This window comes from Oryx dammah, unplaced genomic scaffold (assembly GCF_014754425.2).
Source record: "Oryx dammah isolate SB20612 unplaced genomic scaffold, SCBI_Odam_1.1 HiC_scaffold_10, whole genome shotgun sequence".
In the NCBI taxonomy this organism is placed as follows: Eukaryota; Metazoa; Chordata; class Mammalia; order Artiodactyla; family Bovidae; genus Oryx; species Oryx dammah.
In genome coordinates this window covers 57,491,152-57,506,029 of record NW_024070194.1, presented here as the reverse complement: position 1 = coordinate 57,506,029, position 14,878 = coordinate 57,491,152, and the positions used below count along the sequence as shown (strand labels likewise).

The 14,878-nt window shown below is 38.0% G+C and overlaps 1 protein-coding gene across 2 annotated transcripts in view; it reads right to left on the bottom strand.

Moving 5' to 3' along the window:
* Positions 1-343: 343 nt before the first annotated feature.
* Positions 344-14,878, bottom strand: part of ENKUR (enkurin, TRPC channel interacting protein) — a 32,851-nt gene continuing 18,316 nt past the window's right edge. Inside the window, exons 4-5 of one of the 2 annotated variants that reach the window (XM_040248555.1) lie at positions 10,567-10,713; positions 344-1,414 (exon numbers count right to left, since the gene is read on the bottom strand). In XM_040248555.1, coding sequence (XP_040104489.1) covers positions 1,238-1,414; positions 10,567-10,713 — 324 coding nt within the window. In that variant the 3' untranslated portion in view covers positions 344-1,237. The remainder of the gene's footprint in view (positions 1,415-10,566; positions 10,714-14,878) is intronic. The other variant, XM_040248556.1, reaches the window with a different exon arrangement.

Below are 14,878 nucleotides of genomic sequence, written 5' to 3'. Positions count from 1 at the left end.
TCCTGTATGGTTAAAAGGTCAGCTATATATATATTTAACATCTGTCCTAAGGTAATAGGAATAAAGAAATGATGCCTATACACAGATGTGACAAAAAATTTACAGTGAGTTTTCAAAAATATTTGTATATAAAAATTTTTAACTAAAGTAAGCTTTTCTACAATGCCCCCAAATTCTGTGCTTGTGAAAAAGCTTGAAAAAAATTGTCATTTCCCCCCCGTGTTGTCTGTAGAATAAAAATCAGTGTAAGTAGTAGAAATTGTTATTGCTCTGATATTTTGTAATGTCATATAGTTTACCAAATTTCTATAATTTAAAATTTCATAAAATAATCTTTTCCTTCTTGGATACTTATAGGCTCATTTATTTTGAGTTGAAGACAGCTCTACTTACATAAACTTATTGCTTAATACATTATGTAACCTTACAAATAGAAATATTAGAATTCACAAAATAGAGAAAGCCAGCAAGTAAAAGTAATATCCCATATTATATTAGTGAAATACATATAGTAAATTATGGAATATAAGGCACCTAGAATAGGAGGTTTTGAAAGTCGAATGTCAGAAAGAAGGTGATTCTCTTTAACAATCCTCAGTGATGCAATTTATAAGTTTTCTCCTTGATTTTATGTTATTTTCTTAATTTTTCTTCCTTCAAATGTAAACTTGTCAGCCTATATAACATTATGGATATTGAAAATATTAATAGGTGTGAATAGCTGCAAATGACATAGGCTACCAGAGAATACATGTAATTTGTGGATCTCTGGAACAATACGTCGAAAACACTTCAGAGTAGTAAAAGTACACAGAGTACACAGTTATTTCTAATTCAAAATACTTTACAGTTTTTAACCTTGTGTTTCTTGCATTAATACAGTGAAGAAAAAAATGTGGAGTTCTGAGTGCTGACTTTTTCAGGGCCCAGAAATGAATGTTTATCTTTAACAAATACATAATTATAATGAATTATGCTATAGAACTGGAAAATCTAAAAGCAAACTTTAATCAGGTTACAAGCTAGTAAAAAAATTTTTTTGTTCTCTATGTAAGTAGATAATCCAATTATTTTTTAAACACTGCCTATGCATTTTGGTAAAGACTTTTTCTATTCTTCATAGTATTTTCCTCCTTGAAAAAACTTATGGTTTCATTTTTATGTTTTCTGTGTTTTTTTCTATGTGCTAAAATGATTTTATTTTATTTTATTTTTTGATTTTATTTTTAAAAGTCCACTATTTCTTATTAGCAATATAAATGACTTTGTGCTTTTCGAGGACACCAATGTCATGCTCCAGCTGCTTCATCTCTTCTTCCAGCTTCTGCTTGCGAATTTTCTTTGGTATGGAGTCAATGAAGACTGAGAGGGACTGAAACTCCTTATGCACCTCTTCCCAGTTCTTTTTCAGCCCCTGCAAATGGTAAAGAAAACTGTATATACCAAAGCAAACCACAGGAGCAGAGTATATCACAAAGAAAATTGCACTGGGAGGAAAAATGTAAACAGGTAAAGAAAACTGCCAAAAATAACTAAAAAATGATATGTGTTTATCAAGTTCTTGGCCATAGTAACAAAACAGACTGTATAGAGGCCAAACCCTGTCCTTGATTGTGTGCTCAATTCCCATTGGGAGTATTTATTTTCTTTGTTTTTAATCTTACTGTACTTGTTTTTACCATCAACTACATGTATGTGGAATTATGAGTAGTATGAAACTAAGCTTTTAGCAAATGCTTTGGTAAAAACAACTGAGAACTGATATCCTCAAGCAAAAAAAAAATGTTTTTGAACAGAAAATTATTTCTTATAAAAATTTTAGTTCAACAGAGAAATCATCAAAACACTAGATTCTGACATACATGGACATGTTTTCTTGTATCCGCCTAAATGGAATGGTATAAAATGATGAAATTCAAATTAACAGGAGATGATCTTTTATGTGTTTTCAATAACAGGAAGAATTCTTCTTCCACATAGTTAAGAGATCTATACTTCCCATTAATCTCTTCTACAAATGACTCAGATGTCATGCTAATTCAATAAGGTATGTGTGTGCGCTTAGTCGCTCAGTCAAACCCAACTCTTTACGATCCCATGGACTGCAGCCCACCAGGTGGCTCTGTTCATGGGGATTCTCCAGGCAAGAATATTGGAGTGGGTTGCCATGCCCTCCTCCAGGGGATCTTCCCAACTTGGGATTAACCCAGGTCTCCTGCATTGCAGGCAGATTCTTTACCATCTGAGCCACCAATTCAATAAGGCAGTTAATGTTTAATGTTCTCAGAAAACAACAAATTCAAAATTAGGAATCTCTTTAGGAACAACAATGGTTATTTCCATCTCTGCTTAGTTATTATTTCTTATCACAATGTACTAGAAGCCCCACTGACAAAATGATCAAACTAATTGAACTCATGCAATGAAATTTTATAACTTAATAATTTCTATTGTTCACAATGGGTACACCAATCATGTTACTTACATAAAAATGGAAAATAAAACAAAATGGAATATTGCCTCGAAATTATGATCACTGACACACAGATGGAAAAAGATATCTCATTCAAATGTAAACCAAAAGGAAGTTGGGGGTAGATATATTTATGTCAGAAAAATCTGACTTTAAAAGTAAGACTGTAATAAGAGAAAAAGGGCATTACATAACGATAAAGCAGTTGATACAACAAAAGTATATAACATCTGTAAATATTTATGTGCTCAACATGTGACGTGAGTGAAATGAAAGTCACTCAGTTGTGTCCGACTCTTTGCGACGCCATGGACTATACTGTCCATGGATTTCTCCAGGCCAGAACACTGGAGTGGGTAGCCTTTCCCTTCTCCAGGGGATCTTCCCAACCCAGAGATTGAACCCAGATTTTCCACATTGCAGGCAGATTCTTTACCAGCTGAGCCACAAGGAAAGCCTAACATAGGAGCATCATAATATACAAAGCAAATATTACAAATTTAAAGTAAAAAACAGACAGCACTGTGATTATAGTAGGGGACTTTTAATACCCTACTTCCATTAATGAATAGATCATCCAGACAGAAAATCAGTAAGGAAGCATTGACTTTAAATGATAGGTTATGTCAGATGGATTTTTACAGAAATGTAAAAAATTTTCCATCCAAATGACTCAAAAAGCACACTCTTCTCAAGTGTACATAGAATATTCTCCAGAATATATTGTATATTAGGTCACAAATCAAGTCTTAATAAATTTAAGAGGACTGAAATCATATCAAATATATTTTCTGATCACAGTGGTATGAAACTAGAAACCAACCATATGAAAAAAATTAGAAAATTCATGAATAGGTGGAGATTAAACAACATGATACTGAACAACCAATGAGTCAAAGAAGAAATCAAAAGAGAAGTTTAAAAATACCTTGAGTCAAACTAAAATGGAAATATACTAATATTTATAAGATTCAGCAAAGACAATTCAAAAATGGAAGTTCATAGTAATAAATGCCTACCTCAAGAAACAAGAACAATCCCAAATAAACAACCTAACATTACACCTCTAGGAACCAGAAAAAGAAGAACAAAGCCCAAATTTAGTAGAAGGCAATAACAAAGATTAGAGCATAAACAAATAAAATACAGACTAAAAAGACAGTAGAAAAGATCAGTGAAATAATGACAGGTTATTTGAAAGGATCAACAAATTTAACACAGCTCTAGCTAGAGTCACCAAGAAAAAAAAATGACTCAAATAAATAAAATCAAAAATAAAAGTGGAGATATTATAATCGATACCACGGAAATACAAAGAATCATGTTGTCTACTATGAACAATTATATGCCAGCATAATGGACAGCTTAGGAGAAACAGATAAATTGTCAGAAGCATACAACATACCAAGGCTGAATCATGAAGAAAGAGAAAATCTGGATAGACCAATTACTAGTAAGAAAATTAAATTAGTAACCAAAAACCTCCTAACAAATAAAAAGTTCAAGACCAGACAGTGGATTCTACCAAACACTCAAAGAATTATTTTACCAATCCTTCTCAAACTCTTCAAAAGACAGAAGAGAGTGGAACTCTTTCATACTCATTTTATGAGGATGGCATGATCCTTGTTCCAACATCAGATCATGGTGCCACACAAAAAGAAAATGATAGGCCAATATCCCTTGGAACATAAATGCAAAAGTCCTCAACAAAATATTAGCAAACAGAATTTTACAACCCATTAAAAGAACATATACAAACATAATTTGGAGATATATCAGGCTTGGTTCCAGACCACTTCAATACAACAAAAAGCCACCCTGGGTCGGGATCTAGGGAGGAGGAAATGACAACCCATTCCAGTATTCTTGCCTGGAGAATTCCATGGACAGAGGAGCCTGATGGGGTCACAGAGTTGGACATGACTGAACGACTGAGCACCCACATGCACACTATATCATAGCCTATTAAGTGTGCAATAGCATTATGTCTTAAAAAACAAATACTTTAATAAAAAATACTATATTGCTAAAAAATGCTAACCATCATATGATAGTGCAGGGTTATGACAAACTTTCAGTTTGTAAAAATCTCAATGTCTGTGAAGCACAATAAAACGAAGTACAATAAGACAAGGTATGCCGGTACTGTAATCAAGTGGGATTTATTCTAAGGGTGCAACATCCACAAATCAGTCCATGTGATATGCTACATTAATAAAATAAATGATAAAAATCATATGAGCACCTCAACTGATATAGAGAAAGCATGATAAAATTCAGCTTCCATTTATGATTAAAAAACTCTCCACAAGGTACACATAGAGGAAACATACCTCAACATAATAAAGGTCAAATATGACAATCCCATAGCTAACATCATACTCAATGGTAAAAAGCTAAAAGTTTTTCTTCTAAGATCAGGAATAAAACAAAGATGCCCACTCTTGACACTTTTATTTAACATGGTATTGGAAGTCCTAGAAAAACAGTACAAAAAAGATCACCAAGATAATCGCGATGGGGTGATCACTTACCTAGAGCCAGACATCCTGGAATGTGAAGTCAAGTGGGCCTTAGAAAGAAAGCATCACTACAAACAAAGCTAGTGTAGGTAATGGAATTCCAGTTGAGTTATTTCAAATCCTGAAAGATGATGCTGTGAAAGTGCTGCACTCAATATGCCAGCAAATCTGGAAAACTCAGCAGTGGCCACAGGACTGGAAAAGGTCAGTTTTCATTCCAATCCCAAAGAAAGGCAATGCCAAAGAATGCTCAAACTACCGCACAACTGCACTCATCTCACATGCTAGTAAAGTAATGCTCAAAAATCTCCAAGCCAGGCTTCAACAATATGTGAACCGTGAACTTCCAGATGTTCAAGCTGGTTTTAGAAAAGGCAGAGGAACCAGAGATCAAATTGCCAACATCCACTGGATCATCAAAAAAAGCAAGAGAGTTCCAGAAAAACATCTATTTCTGCTTTATTGACTATGCCAAAGCCTTTGACTGTGTGGATCACAATAAACTGTGCAAAATTCTGAAAGAGATAGGAATACCAGACCACCTGACCTGCCTCTTGAGAAACCTATATGCAGGTCAGGAAGCAACAGTTAGAACTGGACATGGGAACAACAGACTGTTTCCAAATAGGACAAGGAGTACTTCAAGGCTGTATGTTGTCACCCTGCTTATTTAACTTATATGCAGAGTACATCATGAGAAATGCTGGGCTGGAAGAAACACAAGCTAGAATCAAGATTGCCGGGAGAAATATCAATAACCTCAGATATGCAGATGACACCACCCTTATGGCAGAAAGTGAAGAGGAACTAAACAGTCTCTTGATGAAAGTGAAAGAGGAGAGTGAAAAGCTGGCTTAAAACACAGCATTCAAAAAATGAAGATCATGGCATCCAGTCCCATCATTCCATGGGAAATAGATGAGGAAACAGTGGAAACAGTGTCTGACTTTATTTTGGGGGGCTCCAAAATCACTGCAGATGGTGACTGCAGCCATGAAATTAAAAGACGCTTACTCCTTGGAAGGAAAGTTATGACCAACCTAGATAGCATATTGAAAAGCAGAGACATTACTTTGCCAACAAATATCTGTCTAGTCAAGGCTATGGTTTTTCCAGTGAGAGTTGGACTGTGAAGAAAGCTGAGTGCCGAAGAATTGATGCTTTTGAACTGTGGTGTTAGAGAAGACTCTTGAGAGTCCCTTGGACTGCAAGGAGATCCAACTAGTCCATTCTAAAGGAAATCAGTCCTGGGTGTTGTTCATTGGAAGGACTGATGCTGAAGCTGAAACTCCAGTACTTTGGCCACCTCATGCGAAGAGTTCACTCCTTGGAAAAGACCCTGATGCTGGGATGGATTGCGGGCAGGAGGAGAAGGCGACGGCAGAGGATGTGATGGCTGGATGGCATCACTGACTCGATAGACATGAGTTTGAGTGAACTCCAGGAGTTGGTGATGGACAGGGAGGCCTGGCGTGTTGCGATTCATGGGGTCGCAAAGAGTGGGACACAACTGAGCAACTGAGCTGAGCTGAGCTGAGCCAGAGATCAAGCGTGGCATAATTTAAAATTACTGATTACAAAAAAGAAAGAAAATGTAGTCCTTAAAAAGCATGGCTATACATTTAGATTTATGAGGGAGTTAGAACTGTCTTATATAATGATACCTTCATAATAAGCCTTCAAAGTACAATCTTGTAAATTTCCAGAGGACAAAAGGGTTTATTTCCATGTTAAGATAAAAATGACTACAGGATTGGACACACTTTATAGAGAAGATTTGTTGAGAAAAAAGGCTACAGATGTTGAACATTTCTTGAGAGAGATTACATCAAGAAAAAAGAAAGAAAAATATCTTTTAAATTTTAAAAAGATGGGTTAACACAGTTCTTAATAGTGTTTGAGAAGTATTCCAAAAAGAAGTCTTCAAAAGAGTTCTATTTTTCCATAGCCTTTCATTATGAAATGGGAAATGTGTTTCCACAGTGCTCTACAGGGGTGCCCACTGCAGAGGTGAAATCTATGTATTTATACACTTTGAAATATCAAAGGTTTTTTTCAAAGCGCCTTGCGTGATATTTCCCTATTACTTGTGGTCACAGCAGCTATACGTTTTACAGTATTTCTTTTTAAAGGAGAGTTTGCTTTATATTCTAGTTTGTACAATAACATTTGTTTCAAAGTCAACTGCTAGGTATGGGAACTAAATGTGATTATATTGAAATAACCTCTTTGCTGCTTTTTAGTTGTTTCATCTAAAAAAAATCTTTTATGCACTGCAGCAATACTGATTTTCCCTTATTTTTATATCTTAACTTTTCTTCCTTCTGGTCTGATACTGAAGCAATATTGTTAATTTTGGGGAACTTCACACAGGGAGGAGCTGTCATAAAATAGTAAGAAGTGTCTTCAGCTCCAGGCTCCTCTGCTGCCACCCCATCCCCATCCATTTTTTACCTTCTAGTCCTGCTCTATAACTAGGTGGTGGGGGTTAGGGGTGAGAGTATGAATTCCTATGGGCTGCTCTTTCCCCATTGTTTGTCCCCAGCCGCTGCCTGAGTTCAGCCAAGGAGGGCACTGGTGGGAGGAAAATGAGTTTGGGGCATTTCTTCCCCCTCCCTCGATGTCACGTGGACACGACTGGCCCTTCCACTTGTGACTACAGTGCCCGTCAGGGACCCCCCTTCCAGGCCCCGGCTCCCACCTGGCTCTGGCAATGCTGTCTCCAGACCCTGCCTTTCCGGCCTAGCGTGGTGGTGATTCCCACCGTTCCTAGCCCTGGGCGCCCCAGTGTTCCTCCCTGGCTCCCTTAGCGCTGCTTCACCTCTGTAAATAGCTCCTTTGTAACTTCGCTTCAGAATCCCTGTCCAGCATGTTTTCTGAATCCCTGGTGGATAGAGCTTCCATCTGTTATACTCTATGCACGTGTGTGCTATGTGGTGAGAAAACACCTCCCTGGGAACTGGCTGATGTGAGTTTTAGTCCCTCTTTGTTGCTGTTGTTTAGTTGCTCAGTTCTGTCCGACTCTTTGTGACCCCACGGACTGTAGCCTGTCAGGCTCCTCTGTCCATGGGATTCTCCAGGCAAGCTTTCCTCCTCCAGGGTATCTTACCGACTTAGGGATCAAACCTGCATCTCCTACATTGACAGGTGGATTCTTTACCACTGAGCCACCAGGGAAGCTGTCCCTCTTTAGCTAGTTGTTAATTTTGTGAACCAGGGCAACTATAAACCAAACTCCAAGCTCCCTGACAGTAAGGACCACGACAGTATCCTTTGGGCTGGGTAGAAGGCCTGGAACATGGTAGATGTTCAGGGGATGAATGGATGGATGGATGAACAAAAGAGCCCACTTAATATATTTGCATTTTATATCCTCACCTGGGAAATGAAAAGTTTGGAATCTTTAGGCCAGATGATTCCTTCCTGGATAATGGGACTGACTGTAATTCTAAAGAACAAGCAGAATGAATCCTACTCGGGGACATGTGAACATATTGTCACAGAACTACAAGCAGCCAAACCAGGGGAGGGAGCAGTGTTCAGGTTTGTTAGAAGCAGAGCCAGTGGCTTTGTTACCATGGTAGCTACACTACTCAGGCTAATAAGGCATCCAAGGTGGGGTCAGCTACTGTCTGTCAGAGTGTATGCAAAGAAATTGCATGACCACATTATGAAGCCAAGGGTTGCTGACCTACTATGGAGGTGCCTGAGCAAAGAGCCTTTTCCTTCCCAGGGAAGTTCTTCCTCTCTTTCCCTATCTTTCAGCATTATTTAGATATAAAATGGCTTTCACAAAAGCACATAAGTTTTAAGAACGGCAGAGTCAGAAAGGAGGAGGGAAGAAAGGAGAGAAAGAGGGAGGGAGGGAGGGAACTAAGAGCAGGACTCTTCCTGAAAGTGACAGGCAGCCGCGTCTGCCAGCCTTCTTGCCTGCCTGTCCTCCCTTCTTTCCAGCGCACTATTATTAATCATCCGGGTTTACATTGGGCACCAAGTTAGACAATGCAGAGACTGCTGACCACAGAGAGACTTGGTTCCTGCCCTCAGGCCACTCCTGTCACGTGGGATACTCTCTTACTCTTCAGTTTAAGGCCCAGCTAAAGACCTACCTACATCTCGCAGTGGATGTTCATGCCTGGGAACCTTATAAAGCATGATCTGTACATAGACACATATCTCTGTATGTACACACATCCAGAGCACCTCTCATCAACTAAATCACAACATTATTCAGAGCAAAAATTTTATCTTATGACCCTTGGGGCTTAGCATGATACTCTATGCAGAACAGGTATTTAAAAAATGTTTATTGATGATTATGATGACACTGATAAAATGTTAAGAATTTATAACAGCATATAAATCCATTTTTCAATAGAAATTAATGTAAAAATATATTTTTTCTGTTTTGAAAACGTCACTAGAAATTGTTTTGTAGAAAACTTTCACAGTAACAAAACAAGGAATAAAGTACTATTTTTACCTCTATAAGAGACAGGATGACTCTAGAAGAATATAAGTAGATGCTTACTAAATATTCTCTAAAGAGGATTGAGCAACTGTGCTCATATCCCCCAAATATTTTAAATGCTTCAGATAAAAGTCTTGCATTAAAAACTCCAACATAAGTGTCTTTAAGTCTATTTTAGTCAAAATAAAGAAAACATAGGTAAAACCTAACACTTGGTTATTTTAAAATCTAGACATTTGCTTATAAGAAAGAAAAAAAAAATTGGTCTAGGGACAGGACAGTTTCAATTATTCTACAGCTCCACCTAGTGAAAAATATCTATTTTATGAATATTATTTTTGAAAAATTCAGGGCCATGGGAATGGAAATAAAAATGCTTTTTTGCTTTATTTATGCATATTCATGTAAGAGTTGGACTATAAAGAAAGCTGAGTGCGGAAGAATTGATGCTTTTGAACTGTGGTGTTGGAGAAGACTCTTGAGAGTCCCTTGGACTGCAAGGAGATCCAACCAGTCCATCCTAAAGGAGATCGGTCCTGGGTGTTCATTGGAAGGACTGATACTGAAGCTGAAACTCCAGTACTTTGGCCACCTGATGCAAAGAGCTGACTCATTGGAAAAGACCCTGATGCTGGGAAAGACTGAGGGCAGGAGGAGAAAGGGACGACAGAGGATGAGATGGTTGGATGGCATCATCAACTCGATGGACATGGGTTTGGGTGGACTCCGGGAGTTGGTGATAGACAGGGAGGCCTGGTGTGCTGCCATTCATGGGGTCGCAAAGAGCTGGACACAACTGAGCAGCTGAACTGAACTGAACTGATGCATATTTATTGAAGGAGACGGTGAACTTTCTTATGACACTACTCAGGAAAAAACAGAAGCTCACCCAGTCAGTAAAGAATTATTATTCAACAATCCCTATATTACAACATTTTGCTCTTCCCAAAGAAACAGCTTTGCTGCATGTAATTGTCACTGTAACCAAAAGACAGTGTTCTGATTTTAAAAATCAAAGTCCTGATCATTGATGTTAGGCCCTCCTTTCAGAAATGTTCCAAAGAATTCCACGCAGACGTGAATTACAGAACGCTTACCTGCAGAACCGCATCCCTTTCTTCATCAGATAGCCTTTTCATAGCTGCTTTCCTGAGGTTTTCCTGGATATAGTTATCGTATTCTTCTTGGGCTTTCTTCACTTCCTCGTTTCGCTTACATATATATTCAGGAGTGACACCATAATCCTTATAAAGATTTTCCAGAAAAAAAAAAATCCTGAAAATTACTTTATATACATATGCATACCAAGCAAAGATTAGGAGCAAAAGAAATGTTACAGACTTAAAGCTGTTGCTCAAAACACTGCAAATTGACAAGTCAGTGATTTTTTTTTTCCTATTGGGTAGCTTTTATCTTGAGGTCTCTTTTGCATAACTTTGTTTTTTTTTTTAAAAAGATAAATGCTTCTAATGCATTGTAAAAACAGACCCTTAAAACTACTAGACACATCTGCTTTAAGAAAAAAAATGACTTAGACCCCTAAGGTTGTTTTTGGAAATACAAAATACAATTTTAGGCTCCTGGGCTGCTTATAAGGACTGACAGTGAAGCAATCAGCTGTGATTCTTTTAAGTTAGTGAATGTGTTGCTACCACTGTGCAGAGACACAGAACTACTCCCTGTTCATTCTCCAAAAAAACTATTTGAGGATGTACTTGATGGTAGCTACACTAGTGAATAAGAAAGGCAGTTTCTGTCCTCATAGAATGTGTTTTCTGTGGGGAGAAAAGCTTATCAAAAAGAGATTACAAAATAATATCTATAAATACAGTAAGAAGAAAGAGAGTCATGAGAGCTAACTGAGATAAAATGTCAGGGCAGATCTCTCTGAGGAAGCAGCTGTTGAGAGATATGAGTCATTGAAACTATGCACAAATATCCTGGTTCTTCTTCTTGGAGGCAATACTTCCCTGCTCCCCTTTCAATTAAGATGTAGCCATGTGACCAGCATTACTGCATGCGTGCGAGTGCAAGTAACTTCTGTCCTTTTTGAATCTTATGAACTAATGGGTGACTTGCCATGTTCTTTTTCTCTCTGGTATGATGATGTTCTTTTTCTCTCTGGTATGCTTTGGGTTGCTGGGTCCTGGAATGAGGATCGGAAGTAGAGCTCCCAGCAACCCTCAAAGGACATGAAGCACAAGGAAGCACTAAAACTTAGTTACTTTTAGTTACTTAAATTTGGGGGTTATTTGTTAGCCACAGCATAACCCAACCTAATCCTGACTGAACAAGGGATAGAAACCTTAGCTATTAATATAAATGTGCTCTGGAAAGTTGCAAAGCACTATACCAATAAACTCTAAGAGCTCAGTACTCTGAGCATTTAGTTATTAGTACTCTGGGTAAATTAGTTCAATGGTAACCAGTTCAGTCCACTTCAGGAAACACTGAGGGCAACACCTCTTTTCGGCTCAGTACAATCAGTGAGGTTCATAATGATGATTCTGTGTCATCACAAGAGATTATATTTGGCATGTTCTGTTTAAGAAAAAGAACCACCTCGCAGATGAGGAAAAGCTGCAGAGATCTGAAATATTCTCATGTGCTGGATCATTGAGAGCTAATGCATACTATTACTATTAATAATTGCATATATTATAATAGCCACTCATCACTGAATTTTTAGTAGGTGCCAGGTATTGTGTCAAGTGCTTAACATATTTTATATCATTTAATCCTCACAATGCTGTGATAAATCTAATAACTTGTTTAAAAAAAATCATGGAGTTAAGTAAGTGGCAGAGTTAGAATTTGAAATGCTGTCTTACTATTATCTCTGTATAACTCAGGCCAACATCCATGGTTCACTGTGCTAACACAAATTGCCCTCATGGCACAAATAGGCACACAATACTTTACTTGGAACTAAAACATGAGGTTCGCTCATTTTTAAAAAGTAGCATTGCCCTAAAAAGGACCTACTGTCTCACTTAACAATAATAGATTTTAAAACTTAACTCTGGTAAGTGGAAAGTAAGTTGAGTTAGTCCTTCCTGAGCTCTGACTGCTTAGCCACCAAGAGTAGTACTAGGAGCAGAGAATCTGCATTGCTTGGTAGACAAGCTCAGGTAGACTAACCTAGCATTTTCTGTCTCTGTGATGGAGACTCAATTTCCTGTTCAAGGCAGAAAATGTATCGAAGTGGGCAGCTTACACAGAATGCAGCCATGAGGAGGAGGGACACACAGCATGATCATCAAAGGAGAAGGGGTGTTTTGTGTGTGTTTGGGAGATGGTGGAGAAATAATGGTGGAAATGGTTTTAAAAAGCCAGGGGAAAGAAATTTCTGCTTTTCCACACCCTATGGGACAGGAAGTCTGAGCAGCCTCCAGGGGCCATAGAAGGAGGAAGTATCAGAGAAAAGCTTGAAATCTTCATTGTCATGTGCTGCCAACTCCTAGACTCCTACTGAGGTGTCTGAGCCAACTAAGCATCAGGGGTTTTTCAGGGACTAAGCAGTTTTTCTCTAACAACGGCCTTGAGGCTCCTGTTTTGATTGTGAACAGGCATTGGATTCATCATGGTGGATCACTGGATGAACTTAATGCAAGCTCCTCAACAATCACTATTACAATTTCCTTTTTACTCTTCCTTCTTCCTTTCCTTTCTTTTTTGCCACAAGTTATTATTAAGCATAGGCTTCCCCGGTAGTTCAGAGGTAAAGAATCTGCCTACAAGGCTGGAGCCACAGGAGATGTGGGTTCAATCCATGGCTTGGGAAGATCCCCTGAAGGAGGCCATGGCAACCCACTCCAGTGTTCTTGCCTGAAGAATCCCATGGACAGAGAGGAGGCTGGTGGGTTATGGTCCACAAGGTCACAAAGAATCGGACACTACTGAAGCAACTGAGCACGCACACGTTATATTATGTACTGGAGAAAGAAATGGCAGCCCACTCCAGTATTCTTCCCTGGAGAATCCCATGGACAGAGGAGCCTGGCAGGCTAGAGTCCATGGAGTCACAAAGACTTAGACATGACTGAGTGACTGAGCATGCTCATTATTATGCATTACTATTCCTTAGAATTTTGTACTCATACTATGTGTGTTTCCAGCATTTTTGTGTTTCATAAACATGCAAAATAAAACAGGTTTCATGTAAGGCACTTTTCATAAGTTTTTTAAGCTTTAAACTTCTACATTTAAACAGCTAAACACCTGCTTCTATAATTTTCACCAATGAAATCATATGCTTATCTGATAAGCACCTTTTCAGATAGAAATGAAGGTCCTGAAAAGACTAGATTGTTGTTCAATACTTTCAAGGTCTGTTTTACTCCAAACACAAGTGAATATATTCAAACTGAAATAGTACTGTGAATTATTTACACTACACTGATAGGATGGACAGTTCTAACGTTGTTTTCCTCTTCATTTCCCTCATTCTGTTACAAAGATAATGTAAAGTGAAAGAAAGTGAAAGTGAAAGCCACTCAGTCATGTCCGACTCTTTGCGACCCCATGGACTATACAGTCCATGGGATTTCCCAGGCAAGAAGACTGAAGTGAGTTGCCTTGCCCTCCTCCAGGGGATCTTCCTAACCCAGGGATCGACTCCAGGTCTCCCACACTGTGGGCAGATTCTTTACCATCTGAGCCACCACGGAAGCCCAAGATACTGTAAACTAGTAACTAAATCCTAGAATCTTCTGAAAGGTTATTCTTTCCAGATTTACAATAATGACTGTGCTTCTAGCGACAATTCCACCTCACCAAAAATGAATATCTTTTAGAGAATGCTTGTTATAATTCTTAAGTATACTAATAATTGAAATTAAGAAAAACAACTATAGTTTCCCTTTACTAAACTACATGTTGTTCATTCCAAATTCTCCGTACTTTCACCATACTAAATTTGGACCAAACGCAGACTTCAGGGGAATGAGAATTGACAATCTAGATAATCTGTTCAGTGAGAGAACTGTTTTTTTTTAATTGAAGTAAAGGTGATTTACAATAGTATATCAGTTTTAGGTGTACAACATAGTGGTTCAAAATGTTCATAGATTATAGGTTATAACACCATTTAAAGCTGTTAAAAATGTTGGCTATATTTCCCTTGTAGCTTACTTGTTTAATATATCCTAGTAGCTTATTTATTTTATCCATGCTAATTTGTACCTCTTAATCCCTTCTACTTTTCCACTCCCCACTGGTAACCATTAGTTTGTCAGAAAGCACCATTAGTAATAATAGAATCTTTATGAATAATTTGAATATCAGGTCTTTTTAAAAATTACGGTACTCAATTATATAACACTTTATTACTTGAAACTTTTCCCCATTCTGGTTTTAGCACTGAAAGCCCTGCATGTTGGGGAAACCTTAGTCCCAGACAGTTGGATA